This window comes from Echinops telfairi, unplaced genomic scaffold (assembly GCF_000313985.2).
Source record: "Echinops telfairi isolate 266 unplaced genomic scaffold, ASM31398v2 ScPeMD7_4048;HRSCAF=4782, whole genome shotgun sequence".
Taxonomy (NCBI): Eukaryota; Metazoa; Chordata; class Mammalia; order Afrosoricida; family Tenrecidae; genus Echinops; species Echinops telfairi.
Window position 1 is genome coordinate 658,890 of NW_022107947.1, and position 15,285 is coordinate 674,174.

The 15,285-nt window shown below is 45.0% G+C and overlaps 1 protein-coding gene across 1 annotated transcript in view; it reads left to right on the forward strand.

Annotated features, from left to right (window-relative positions):
* TLN2 (talin 2) overlaps positions 1-15,285 on the forward strand; it is a 351,431-nt gene that overhangs the window by 174,890 nt on the left and 161,256 nt on the right. Inside the window, exons 5-8 of the mRNA XM_045294950.1 lie at positions 254-406; positions 2,746-2,888; positions 4,605-4,732; positions 5,100-5,121. Coding sequence (XP_045150885.1) covers positions 254-406; positions 2,746-2,888; positions 4,605-4,732; positions 5,100-5,121 — 446 coding nt within the window. The remainder of the gene's footprint in view (positions 1-253; positions 407-2,745; positions 2,889-4,604; positions 4,733-5,099; positions 5,122-15,285) is intronic.

Genomic DNA, 15,285 nt, shown 5'->3' on the forward strand with positions numbered 1-15,285 from the left:
GCATGAGCACTACTTTGTTGTCGTTGCTTAAAAATGGCAAGAATGTAGACATGACATTTTGGATGTGACCTGAGTAGCTGAAAACCCTGTGCTTCATCCTGAGTTGTTTGATGTGGTGCCACGGGGCCACCTGCATGCCCCCCACTGTAGGAAGGCTGCCGCTTCTCCTCTGTGTGCATGCGCTCCTGGGAGGGTGCCGAGCCCCGGGCCATAGCTTAATCATTGGTAATTATAAGCTAATGTGTGCTCGTAGGAATAACGAACTATGAAGAATACTCACTAATCCAAGAAACCATGGACGAGAAGAAAGAGGAAGGAACAGGCACGCTCAAAAAGGACCGGACGCTGTTACGCGATGAGCGGAAAATGGAGAAGCTCAAGGCCAAGCTTCACACAGACGATGACCGTAAGTGCAGGAGGGGAGCCGGCCAGGCGGGCACGTGGGCATTGCCACGCCTCGCGCGCTCACAACACGTATGTGACCCAGGGCAGGGTGTACTTTCGTCTGTTACTTCCCCATGTCCGCTTCCCATGTTTAGATTTAAGTCACGAAAATATAAAGACTGAAGGGATTAAAAAGTCGCTCCATTTCATCATATTTTTAGAATCTCTTAATATCAGGTATGCCAAATGTGTTTATAATTTCTGTTATTTCCTCCAAATAGTTTCCGTTTGTTGGAACAGCGAGCCAATGAAGGCTGAGTGATATATTGCTTTATTCCGTTAATGAGTAGATTCCATCTCTTCTGTCTTTTCGGTGTGTGTGTGTGTGTGTGTGTGTGTGTGTAAACCAGAGTGTTAATTGTACAGTGCTTCCAATAGTCTGGATTTTGTTGTTGCATATCTGTGACACCATTTAACATGTTCCTCCCTCCTTTTAAACCCTTTGGACTGGTGGCTCATCAGGCTCAGGCCTGTGTGTTCATGAGTATGCATAAGTGTGTACGTGTGTCTAAGTGTGTATGTACACACACATGTGCATACGCACACACATATATTTAAAATAAAGTCTACCCCATCCGTTGTGATATGTACTTCTGTTTAGAAGTGAACAGCCATCGAGGACCATTGCTTCAATTCATTATTTCCTTCACTGGTTACACAATAGTCGCACGATTCTACCAGGAAAGTCTCTTTCTGTGGCCCTACAGTCAGGAGTTTTGAGGTTCGCTGTCATGGAGTTGGCTTTGACTCCCAGCCACCCTGTGCAGCAGAAGGAAGCCCACCCAGCCCTGGCCGCCCTCACGATTGTGCTCACGCCCGAGCCCATGGCTGCAGCCACTGGGTCCGTCCGTCCGTCTCGTCAGGGCCTTCCTCTCTCCCACGTCACCAAGCATGACGTCCTTCTCCAGGGCCTGGCCTCTCCCGACAGCATGCCCAGAGCACGGGAGACGGATTCTCACCATCCCCGCTCCTCAGGAGCATGCTGACTGTGCTCCTTCCAAGACATAGCTGTAGCTTCTTTTGGCAGTCTGCGTTAATATTGAATAGTAATTAATTTTTCACTTCCCATGAATTTCTTGAAACTCCCTCTGTGGCCACCCTGTGTGCACCAAAGCCCGTGCTGTGTGTAACTTGATGCCCGATCCGCCACAAAGTGGATCCTAATTGGTGCCGCAACTCACCTCTACTCACTGCCCCCGCCACTGCCTTCCCTTGGGCTGGCCTTGGCTGCTGCCGTGGGAAGATGGCACCATTGTCGTTGTGTCTGCGGATCTTCAGTAGTGCTGTCCGTCATTTCCGTTGACCCTCTGTTCTTTCCCTTTTCTCTCTGCCTCGTTTGGTTTCCAGTAGCACGCGTCTTTCTCAGCAAGGGAGGCTTGAAACAGACTCCAAGGATTTATTAATATGTGCGTGATACGCTCTTGGGCTTCATGGGAGATGAGGTCACTCAGACACAATCCCTGTTGCTGACAGCCTCAGGAGATTAGCAATGAACACTGGCCCAGGAGTGTAGGGAGGAGTGTAGCTGAGTGAAGCTATGTGGCCTGTCAGAAATGTTAGAGGAGTAGTTGATTCCAGTCGCCCTAGAGCCATGGTGGCTAACCAAAGGGTTGGAGGTTTGAATCTCCCCCGTGACTCTACAGCGGAAAAGGCCTGCAGTCGGCTCCCAGTGGGTAGCCATTGAAGATCACTGGGACCCTTCTGCTTGGTCTCAAGAAGCTGCTCTGAGTTGGAGAAGACCCAGTGGCTCCCTCCACCAACTGATTGCAGGCGTGCATTCTCAGGAGGGATGAAATCCGTGCTGGGCCCCGGGAGGATCTCTGCTCACCCCCCACCACTGTTCTGTGGATCCAGCACTCCCTCGTTCCCTCCTCTCATCTCTATCTTATTCTTTCTTCTAATTAGGGTCAGGGGGAACTCATTATGCTCAAAATTTGTAAATTATTTCAAATGGTGAGACTCTTACAGATCTGCTCCTGCTTTAAAGGAAATGCTTGATTATCTTAACACAGAGCCCTCATTACCTTCTTTCTCCCCCCAACTCCCCGCCCTCACCCACTGGGGGAGCACAGCAGAAATTCGATTGAAATGTGTTAGCCAACTCTAGGAATGGCTGGGGGTTCACCACACAGCAGACAGGAGATGAATTATTTAAAGCTAACAAACGCAGTTCTGATATAAGAAGCAATGGCAGCAGAATACGGCGTTCCAGAACACAGCCCGGTATCACTCCGCGGCTCGGGGCGCTCTCCTTGGATCCGGGGAAATATGAACGGCTCTTCCCTGTGCCTTGTGTTGCAGTCAATTGGCTGGATCACAGCCGGACGTTCAGAGAACAAGGAGTCGATGAAAATGAAACCTTGCTGCTTCGACGGAAGTTCTTTTACTCGGATCAGAACGTGGATTCCAGGGACCCCGTGCAGCTAAACTTGCTGTATGTGCAGGTACAGTATAGCAATCAGTGTGCAGCCCCGAGGCGGGTGAGGTTTCTGGCAGCTCCCGACGGTGCGCAGGAGCTCAGCTCCAGCTTTTGTTGTGTGTTTGGAATCCAGTTTCTAGCATATGTTGTCATGGCACCCATTTCTGGTGGACATTTCACACAGCTGCTGACCTCCCAAAATAGTGGCTCTCTTGACCTCCCAGTGGAACCTTGACTCTCTCTGCTGGGTGTTGCGAGGCGATTGTGTGGGACGGAACTGGTTCACTGCTTTTAGCATAATAATACTCTCTTGCCTGGCAGCTTAGACATAAAGAGAATATCAACCAGAGAAATCAGTATTTCTTATTAACTGAAAGATACCCTCTCAGTAGCCTTTTATGCCTTGACTATTAGTTAATTGTTCAAACTTGGGCAAGTCATTTAACTTATCTGAGCTGCAGTTTTCTGGTCTATAAAATGTGGGCTTTGCACTAGGGAGTCCCCAAAGTTTCACTCAACTCAAAGGAAACATAATTCATCTTTCTCTGTATTCCCACCTCATTCCCTTGTCCCCCCCTTCCCTCTTTCCGTTTATCGATCTGCCTTTCTGTAGCGACAGTGACAGTGTCAGCAAACGGCAGCCGTGTCTGCTGCCTGTGTTTATAAATAAAGTTGTGTTGGTATACAGATCTTTTGTTTTTATTGTTAACATATTGTCTGTAGCTGCCCTTACAGTCCAATGACGGAGTTCTGTGGTCGTAGTAAAGACCACAGAGATAGTGTGGCCCACAAGGTCCAAAAATGTACTGTCTGACCCTGTGTGAGAAAAGGGTGACTCCAGAGTTAGTTGACAGAAACGCAGCACGGAAGGAGGATGGGGAAGGCAGAGGCTGGAAGGCAGGAGATAGCAAGACAAGAAGGAAACACTCATTGCCGACGAAAGGCTTGGTGGGATCATTGAGATTAGCTGAGACAGGTAAGGAGCCCTTGTACTGTGGGCGAGGTGTGACGTTGGTGGCTCAGACCCACCAGCTTCTCAGATGAAGCAGCCTGTTCTCCTCGGGATTTATAGTCCTGGAAACTGTATAGGGTCACCAGGAGCTGGGATGGACTGAAGGAGTGGGGGTGGCAAGCGACAGAAGGACAGACAGGAGAAGGATGCATGAGGCCATTACAGAGGTGGACTGAGGTGGACACTGAGTTCCCAGTTCCAGGGCTGTGCAACGCTTGTCAGCCCCCAACATGCCTTGGGTATTGAATTCTTGCCTGTCTGGGTTGGTCTCTAGCCCTCCCCACCTTCTTTACCTTGGAATGGAGGATGGGTTTTGAACTCTAGGTATTTTGTCTGCTAACTTTGTGATGTAGAGGTTCATAAAAAGTCAATTGAATTTATATCCCGGCCTCTACGAATCTGCTGATTTAACCAGGGTTTTCCTCTGTGTCTACTTTTCATAACCACTCCTGCCTTCCTAGGTTACAATCAAGCTGTGCTTTTATGTGCTGCGCGTTGCTGCTGTGTTCCGTCTCTAGGCGATTTGGGGCCAAGAGGTGTTTTCCTTTTGCCTTTGTTCTCCTGCGCGGCCGACAGACATGCACAGCATCCTGAGAGCATCCCTGTGCGTGCGCTGGCGCATTGCCCCTGTGCACCGCAGAGAAGGCGTGCTCTGGGGTGGGGTTTGTCTGTGGAGAGCGTGAACCGTTTCTCCAAGCTTCTGATGCTTCCCCTCCTCTTGTCTTTCAGGCTCGGGATGACATCCTGAATGGCTCCCACCCTGTCTCCTTCGAAAAGGCTTGTGAGTTTGGTGGATTTCAAGCCCAGATACAGTTTGGACCTCATGTGGACCATAAGCATAAACCTGGATTCTTAGAGTAAACAACCTTTCATTTATTAATTACCTTTATCTCTTTTCCTCTTCCTTTTTTCCTCCCGTTTATTTTTTGAGCTCGCTACTCAAAGTACATACAGGTGTCAATCAAATGTGAAAACCCTAGCTTTTGTCCCATTGAGTATATAATTTGCAGACCTCAAGAAAAGCAAAGGTGACTAGAAATGTGGTGTTGGAAGTATGACTGTAAAGCCTAGTTGTTACCAGTCCAGGGAGTGGGTGCCTTCTCTGGTCAAGGAGACCCAGGAGTTCAGAAACTTACTTTCCTCCGTGTTCTGAAAACTGCCTATGAGAAAATTCCTTGTTCATACTGGACCTATATTCCATTGTCTTGATTATTTCCCCTCCAGATTCCTGTATGAAAGCCGCAGAGTATAGACGAGAGAACATAGCTGTGTTATGACGGTCTTTCCGTGTTTTTGTTGCTCTGAAAGTGAGATGTGTACATGAAACACTTGCCCCATTCTTTTCACTCATCTGACTTTGGGTTCTCTTTTATAGAATTATGGGAGGGGCTCTTTCTGGCTTCAGAGTTCTAGGTTCAAGAGAAAGCTAATTTATTCAAATGATCACTGCTCCAAAGATCATGGACCTCAGTTGACTTTTCTGGAAATGCCCCACAGCACAATTCTGGCCTTCCCCTTGCTATTTGTCACGGTCATCTCCACCCCTCTTCTTTGATATTCAGATCTCCAAGGCTTTGGTATCCTTCTTCCACTGGTAACTCTCTCTCTTTAAACCTGTTTTCCTTCTATATATCCATCTTCTATTCTCTTGCTACTTCATTTTAGAGCAGGTGAAATTTGGATGGATGGTATAAAACCAAACAAAATGAACACCACCAACCAAACATTACTCTGGGTCACTGTGGGAAGATCATGCAACCTTTAGAGGCTTTGGAGAATGTTTGGAGCTTGGGATAGGCACTCAGCTGTGGGTGGGAGGACGTGAGCTTTTAATGGACGGTGTGCAGGCATGAGATGTGCTGAAAACATCATCAGTTGCACTGTGCCTAAGTGTATCAAAGGAATAAGATCATGCCTACTTTAAAAAAAAAAATCATTTTATTGGGGGCCCGTACAACTCTTCTCACCATCCATCCATCCACCGTGTCAAGCATAAAATCCCAGCTTTAACTTCTGTTCAGTGTAGAGTGAATTGTTTTAAAAAATAAACTAAATGGAAAAGGGCAAAATCAAACCCCACCCTACCCTTGGGCTAATGCATCCCTGGGAGACTAAAGTGAGGCTCTCCCCTCCGCTGTGCCGTGCCTGGCCATGCTCCTGAGAATAGCTTGGACTCTGTTCTAGATGACCACTCGGCAATCTCTTATCCAAAAGAGTCATATGGCCAAGGGCTCTTCAGGGCTCATTCAAGCCTGACCTCCCTGGTGTCCTTCCTCCCGGAGCCGCGGGAAGCTGCCCTTTCTCTTCTCCTTGGCCCCAGAGGTCTTAGGAAAGACCGTGCACATATGCGCTGTGACCTTGTCCCCACGGCTCCCCCTTAGATACATTTGGTGCCGTCAACCTGAGAAGAATAGCCAGGGAAATTGAAAAAGATACTTTAAGAATTAGGCCCAGCAGGAGGCCATGCAATTTCTTTCTATCTGCTTCTATGAGGGATGGGTGGAGAACAGGTGAAAGTGGAGGGGAGACTTTTATGGACCAAATATTTTAAAATAAAAAGATTTGCCTGTTTTGACACTTTCCTAGCTGTAAACCCACGTGATGTGGCCCTCGTGGGAAGGAGATCCACAATGGACATGCGGCTGGAACCCAAGCCTAGTCGTAGGACGATGATCCCCCGGCTGTTTGATTAATTCCTCTTCTCCGGAGGTCTGGGGCAACTGATTTTCAGGTCCCGGATGTGGAAGGAGGCACAGAGAGAATCGCTTCCACAGTTATTGTTAGCCTCTGTCAAGTCAACGGGGAGATCCCTCTGCGCAGAGAGACCCCATGTGCAACAGAATCCAACTGGTGGGACCCACAGGGTGTGCATTGACTGATTTTCTGAAGTAGATTGACAGGCCTTTCTTCCCAGTTTGTCCTAGTCTAGACACGCCCCTGACACCCGACTCCACATGCTAGTGGCTCATAATCCACTGTGCCCACCATCAAACCCAGGGTCTCCCGACGGGAAGGCACCAGTGTTCACCTCGAACCACCCTGGGCCAACATGGGCTTGTTCAGGTATTGAAAGCATTTTTCTGCCAGTGGCTTCTGGCTTCTCTCATTGAGCGCTGTCTTTTTCAAAGGCATTCCTGCATTCAGGACCAAGTTGCCCCTTTCACTGGTCTCAAAATAAGCGGCCAAACGATACTTACAAAGGCGGTTACACAGCCCTCTTCTCTCTCCCGGTGGCTGGCCCCGGTTGTGCAGCCTGTGCCCAGGGAACGGTTCCGTGCCCGCTGCCTGCTTGTGCCAAGGTTGCAAAGCAGCCGTGGAGGGCTGGCCGTTGGCATGGACTGTGTGCCTTGTGATTTCTGGCTGTGCTAGGTATGGCGGACCCGCCCTCATTAATAAGGCCCCTTCTCTTAATAATCTGGATGGCAAAGGCAAAGCAGTTTTAATCAGTCGGTTCTCCTGCTCCTCACACTGTACCATGAGGCTCATGCCTCCCGTGACAGCGCTTGCTCGCGTCCTCAGATTCCAAGTGGAAACAGTTCTTGTGGCTGCTGGCAATTGTTTTTCTGACCCATTTGATTTACTTTTTAATTAAACCAAATCTACTCGAGGCAATGAGGCATTTTCACTTAACGTACATATTTAATTGTAGACATGATTGTGCCAGCCACACAGGTAAAACTGCCCAGGCTATACTTTAATAATAATAACAACTTTATTATTAATAATCATCTTACTTTACTAATAATCACAAAACACACAATGAGGCCACAGTTCCCTGATTTGAAGGTCCAGTTCCGGGAGAGACATCCCAGAGCTGTCTCTCACAACTGGCTGGGCCATGTTTTCCAAGCTTTCCGTTTACCCCATGTCGCTTGCACGGGTGCGTTCTGCAACGTTGAAGCGGGAAGAGGAGGAGGTGCGGGGGCTAAATGTGTCAGGCTCCGGTTGAAGAGACAAGACAGGCAGCGGTTGCAATCGCACTGTTTCTGCATGAGATTGAGAATGTTGGCTTTTCCTCCCAGAGGAAAAGTTATCATGCTCAAAGTCAGCATGGCGGGCACGTTTTTTTTTTTGTGAGAATCCCTTTCACCTTCCTTCAGTCTCTTTAACAACCTCTTGATTCAGAATAACAGAAAGAAGCTGCTGGAAAGCTGTCCGAGTTTTCAGGATTTTAAGGCTGATGTAATGCATCCCAGGTGCTGTTTTAAAAGCGAGCCCTCCCTGCTGTCTAGTCAGTTCTGCTCAGAGTGAGGCTGCAGGACCGAGTGGAACTGTCGCTTTGAGCCCACAAAGATGCCCATCTTTACAGGAGCAGAAAGCCTTATCTTGCTTTCTGGGCACAGTGGGTGGGTCCAACCCATTACCCAACCCCTGCTGCCAGTGCTCCTCCCAGTTACTGTAGAGATGGGGGGCTGAGTCCGAGAATCAGGAAGAGGGAAGGCACGGAACGGGGCGGAGCTGGGAGGAACTCCCCAAAGCAAATTCCCGGCCCTTGAGTTGATTCAGTCACTCAGTAGAACAGGGTAGCACTGCCCCCGTTGGGTTTCGGAGACGGAAACTCTTTCCTGGAATCGAAAGCCTCATCTTTCTCCAAGGAGCAGCTGGTGGTTGCAAACTTCTGCCCTCTGGGTTAGCAGCCCAACGTGCAACCACTAGGCCACCAGGGCTCCCTGGAAAAGAGGCCGGTTCTCTCAAATCAAGTGCCATGTGCTTATCCACAAGGCCCCTTTCCTCAGGTCACCTCCCAGCAGTCCCACAAAGGGACGTCTTGTTGAAAAATGAACTATGCACAACACATAGAGCAATAATAGGACATAGACTCATGTTCCTGTGTGTTCACAAAGAGTTTGCAAGAAAATATGCCTCCCCTCCCCCTCTTATTGAGGACTTAAGGGAAACACCGAGATACTATACTAAATCCTTGATGTTTTTGCGTCTCTAGACTACTTGTCAAATAAACTTATGAAATGGTCATTATGAATAGTCAAAATTTGGCTTTCATTATGCTAACCAAGTCCTGCCTTTTAACTGTTTTTAAGGACAGGGTGGTCTATTTGGGAGGCCAGAAGTTGCAGTCGGAGTTGTGAGGACTACTGTGAATTGTTTGTAGGCTGGCCAGGGGAGGATGGAACAAGAAGTGATGCCAGCCCAAGAATGTGGTAAAATAGAAGGACACGCGAAAGAAGAATTAGCTTTAAGAGCAGCAATAGCAAAACATTATAGTAATGACCAATTTCCGAAGCCTTACAAACATGGAAGCAAACTTCCAAGTGGAAGTGATTACAGTCAAAGTCTCCTATGGGCCGTACTGTAAGGGAGGAGGTTAGAGAAGTGAGATGCTTCAGGTCTTACAGCAGATACAGGTGATACCTTTGAAGGTAGTTCCGGGAGGTGGGACTGGAGTGTTCACAAATCGTTCAGCTTGTTTGTATATTTGAAATTTGTCATAGTAAAATGTTGAGGAAAATTAAAGATAGCCAAATAGGAGAGAAATAGTGCAATTTCCAACAATAGCAAAACATTATAATAATTTAGGAATATAGATGCTCTCCTTGCAAACAATGATAACAAACTAACTCGAGCGTGGCATATGTGTATGTGTAAATACAAGGTACCATAACTAAGTAGGACTTCTTTCAGAGATATAAAGTTCATGGATTCAACCAGTTATTTTTAGTATCAGTATCTTGTGTTTAAGGTGGGGTGGGGGGTGGGGGTGTCACAGCAGTTAGGTTCCTGTAACACGATCTACCTCAGTTGGCCAGTGACACTGGTTATCTTGTCCTAACATGTCATCACTCATTCACCCTGTCTGGTTGGGCTTTGGCGTCCCTGCCCTCTTGCCCTCTCATCTTTGCTGTAGAGTGGTTGTTGACCATTTGGCCTCATCTAGCTGGTTTTACAAAGGAGAGCATTACTCATGGATGACAGTCTTCATTTATGAGCCAATCTGTTGTTTAGCTCACAGGTGACGTTAAGGGGTAATTTTGGTTTAAAGTTTAAAACTCTCTCAGGGTAGCCTCAGGTGGTCCTCGACACTTAACTGGTCCAATAAGTCTGGAGTTATTTGAGATCTTTCCCACATTCGTCTCACATTCTGCCAGGATCCTTGTATAGTAATCCTAATCACAGTGTTTGGTAGTGGTAAGCAGGCACCATCTAGTTCTTCTGGTCTCAGATAGGTTAGACGACAGGCTGTTTCGATAAATGCCCTACTTTCATTTCTGAATCTTTGGTTTCCTCCTTTTCCTTTGTTTCCAGATGAGTAAAGACCAATTGCTGGTGTTGCTCAGTGCCATCAAGCTTGCTCTGACTCCTGGCAACCCAGTGCACACCAGAGCAACACTGCCCAGTCCTCTGCCATCTGCACAATAATTGTCAAGTTAAAACCCACTCTTTTTTTTTTTTTTTAGTCATTTTATCGGGGGCTCGTACTGCACTTATCACAATCCATCCATCCATCCATCCATTGTGTCAAGCACATTTGTACATTTGTTGCCATCATCATTCTCTAAACATTTTCTTTCTACTTGAGCCCTTGGTGTCAGCTCTGCATTTTTCCCTCCCTTCCCACCCTCCTTCCCTCTGAACCCTGGATAATTTATAAATTATTATTATGTTTCATGTTTACACTATCTGATGTCTCCCATCACCCACTCTTCTGCTGTCCGTCCCCCTGGGAGGGGGTTTTATGTAGATCACTGTGATCAGTTTCCCTTTTCTCTTCTCACCTTCCCCTTCCCCCTCACCGGTATCGCTACTTTCATTAGTGGTCCTGAGGGGTTTATCTGTCCTGACATCCCTGATTTTGAGCTTTTATCTGTCGCTGTGTACATGCTCTGGTCTAGCTGGATTTGTAAGGAAGAATTGGGGTCATGATGGCGGTGGGCGGTGAGGAGGAAGCAGTAAAGAACTAGAGGAAAGTTGTATACTTCATCTGTGCTACACTTCACCCTGGCTTGCTCTGCTATTCCTTGGGACCCTTCTGTAAGGGGATGGCCAATTGTCTACAGATGGGCATTGGGTCTCCACTTCACACTCCCCCTCATTCACAATGATATGATTTTTTGTTCTTGGTTTTTGATGCCTGATACCTGATCCCATTGATACCTCATGATCACACAGGCTGGTGTGCTTCTTCCATATGGGCTTTGTTGCTTCTCAGCTAGATGGCCGCTTCTTAATCTTCAAGCCTTTAAGACTCCAGACGCTATATCTTTGATAGCTGGGTACCATCAGTTTCCTTCACCACATTTGCTTGTGCGCCCATTTTATCTTCAGCGATCCTGTCAAGAAGCTGAGCATCACGGAATGCCAGGTTATTAGAATAAAGTGTTCTTGTATTGAGGGAGTACTTGAGTAGAGGCCCAATATGTTAATACTTAACATATAAATATATGTACATAGATCTATTTTCCTATCATTATATATAAATATATTTACATATGTACATGCCTGCATTTAGACCTCTATAAATGCCCATTTGCCTCCTAGTTCTTTCCTCCATTTCTTTTCAGTTTCCCTTTGTCCCACTATCAAGCTCAGTCTTCATTATGTTTCAGTAATTCCTCTGGGTTACATTGCTCTTGATCAAGCTCTACCAGGCCTCCTACACCCTCCTCACCATCGATTTTAGATCACTGGTTGTTCCCTTGTCTCTCGGTTTGTTAAGCCCAGTTCCTTTTCCCCACTTCCCCTTCTCCCATGTCCTCCTGGAACCATTGGTCCCATTGTTTTCTCCTCCCTGTTGTTTATCCTGCCTGTCTTATCTAGGTAGACCTGCAGAGACACTAATAAGCACAGAAACAAGACAGAGCAAAACCCAACGACACAAGAAAAAAAACAAAACAACAAAAAACCCAACGACAAAAAAAAGAAAAGCCTGTAAATAGTTCCAGTTGTTTGTTGACCTTTAGGAGTGTTTTCCAGTTCAGTCTGATGAGGTTCTGCATCCTGGCCCCCAGGTCTATTTCTGACATTCCCCAGGGCCTTCATTGCTTTTTGAGTCCATTCTTGCGATTGCAATGTCAATCCATCTCATCAAGAGGCTTCCTCTTCTTTGCTGTCCTACTTCCCAAGCATGCTATCTTTTCAGATACTGGTCCCTCCTGATAACCCAATAGTATCTTCTATGGCTATATGACAATTTATTCAATGCCTTCTATGTGACTGGTACTGTATACTGAAGATATAGCAATGTCAACATTTATGCCCACCCTACTCCCCTTCCCCCCAGCCCGCTGGGAACTTAGACTCTAGTGCAGAGAAGCAGATAAGAACTAATAATAAAATACTTAGTACCTTAAATGATGATGAATCCAAGAGAAAAATTAGAGCAGGAAAAGTTTATGTGGATTGTGTCTGTTTTAGTGGTTAAGGAAGAATTTGCTGGTTTAGAATTGATAACCAAGGGAGAATCCTTATGGAGAAGATAATATTTGAGCTTGTAGGGTGTAACATTAAAAACCATTTTAATGTAATTTACTATGTTATCAAATTAAAGATAAAAGAAATAAATGATTTTCTAAGTTATTAAAGAGGAAGAACTTGGCAATGCAATTACCATAATTTGCAAAGACACACTGCAGGGCACATCAGGAATGCAGGAAAATGGTAGTTTTAGCAAATATTGCAGTGAGTGATTTAGTGTTAGAATCGGTTCCTTTACTGTCAGGCAGTAGACAGGGAAGCCTGCTGCCAGTACTTCTTGTTAGAACAACGCTGGAGAGCCTACAAAGGGAAATAGCATAAGAAAAAGAAGTTAACAATATCAGGATTGGAATGGAAAAATGAAACTGCCCTTAGTTGTGGGTGATGTGATTGTTTATGTAGATAATTCAGTCCGTCTAAACTGTTAAAACTGATACGAGTTTAAAGGTCTCGGGAAAGAGGCTACGTATCAAGTAGTAGTATACCCATATATAATTAACCCATGAAAATGGCAATTTTAATAAGAGAGACTTTTTGTTATAGCAACTAAACTTTTCTTTTTTTAAATAGTTCCATTGGCATATAATGTACATATCATACAATCCAGTAGATTAATCATATCAAGAAGAGTTAAGCAATCTTTACCACAATCAGTGTTAGAACTTTTTCTCCTTTGTGGTACTCATTGTTGGCTCCCCTTTCCCTACGACCCTCCCTTGTCATGCCTCTACATAACTATGCATCCAGTTACTATCTCTATAGATTTACCTATCCTGGATTTCATAGACGGAAAATGATACAAAATAAAAACAAGAAACAATCCCGAAACAACAATGACAAAAGAAAACAGACAAACCTCAGTAGAAAAGTGCAGAAAATATTAAAAATGAGATCAACTTTACAATGAGTCAAAAGAGAGATCAAATGATAAGACGTTAGTTACATTTTAACCTAACTACATCTGCCGTGATAGATTGTACGATTATCTCTCTCTCCCTCTCTCTGATAGCAAGGCTGTTCACATCCCTGGATTATGGTTGGAGGTGTGAAACCCTGCACACTGAGTGTGGACTTCCACTGTCATTGAAGGCTTTTGCAAAGCTGGTATTTAGAATTTCAGGTCCGGTACTGTTCTCTCCTCCAGATGTGGACTTTATCATTTACAATTTTCAGATCACATAGGCTGATATGCTTCTTCCATGTGACGCCTCACTTAGACGGCTGCTTGTTTGAAGACAAGCCTTTAAGACCCCAGATGCTATTCTTTCTGATAGGTAGTATTTCTTCCCCACACTTTGCTATCGCATCCATATCTTCAGTGATCTCTCTTCATGAGGATATGTATCAAGTAGGGGCATATTAAAGGACTCCGGTAATTATTCTTAGAGTTATAATTAGGTGTAGGCCCCAAATCCATTCATCTATCTATGGTTTATATATGTCTCTGGTTCACTTTAGAGACAGTACTATGATTTCATAGCAGAGATCATTATTAATCATCTCCATGAGATGCACAAGGTAATTCTATTGGTAGTATCATTGATTTATCCATTGGTAAAATTTGAATTTACCTTGGAAAACAGCCACCCAAAGATCTCTAAGATCTGATGAATAAAATGATAAACATATGAAAGATATGAGAACATATAAATGATAAAAAGATGAGACAAACATGAAGGCCTTAATTGAGGGGGTTGCTAAAGTATAGAAAAGCTTGATATTATAAAAAGGAAGTCTACCCAGATTTATCTATGGTGGTAGTTACGTGCCATCGAGTCAGGTCCTACTCCCAGTGGCCTGTGTCCAACACAAAGCTCTGCCTGGTCCTGTGCCGACCTCCCAGTTACTGTTGTGTTTCAGCCCCTTGTTGCAACCCTGGTGTCAATCCATCCCATCAAGGGTCTTCCTCTTTTTTGCCAACTCTACCAAACACAACGTCCTTTTCCAGCCACCGACCGCTTGATCGCATGTCCCAAGGACATGAGATGAAGTCTCACCATCCTCGCTTCCAAGGACCATTCTAAGTTCCAGTCAAATGTCCCTGGTCAAGGAATGAGAAAAGCTCATCTTAAAACGAATATGAAGCTTTGTAGACCCACATTGTGGAACTGCCTCATAGAGCAACTAGGTGGTTTGCTTTACTCCCAGAACTATTTGTTGGATCCACGAGAAAGAACCAAGACAACGCTGCAGATCATAGGAACCATCTGATAGCTGCGTGGTTTGGTCCTTGGGTATTGGCATCCTCTGCAGAGCTAGCTGCACGTCTCTTAGGAACCGCAAGAGATTTCAGCTCATTGTGGAGGATATCTGAAATTCAGGGGAAGGCAGAATGAATCTACACAGATCCAAAGACGGCCCTAAAGGGAATAACAGAATTTTCAGGCACGAAATGTTGACCTTTGTCCTGATGGAGGTCAAAGTGGCGTAACCAGAAGATCATGACAGATCTGAGATAATGCCTACCGGACGGTTCCTTGTCAACAACACTGGATGTTAGAGTGGGTTCCTTTAAAAAGGGTTGTCTTAAAAATGAATTTTATAAGATTTGGAAGAACTAAATAGTAACTGATAGAGAGCAAATGAAAGACTTGTAAAATTCCTTAAGTCCTTAAATAAAATTTATTAACATTAAATAAAAATTTGTAAAATAAAAAACTTTTACAATGTAAAAAAAACTAATGAGATCTTACTGAATGAAGAGAGTGTTTATGAGAACTCTATAGTTTCTGCAATTTTTCTTTAAACTTAAAACTGCTTTTAAGAATAGTGTATTATCAAGGAGGAAAAACTCTGGAACCCTCTGAAAATAAAAATATTTTTTAATTAAAAAAATCAATATGGATATATCAGTAAAGCTGTTAAACTAATTGATCCATATTACATACGGACATCTTAGATTTTAGAAATTGTCCAGGAATTTAGTTGTGCAGTCCTGGATTGAGGGTTTTTTTCTTTTTTTTTTTTTTTTTTTTTTTTT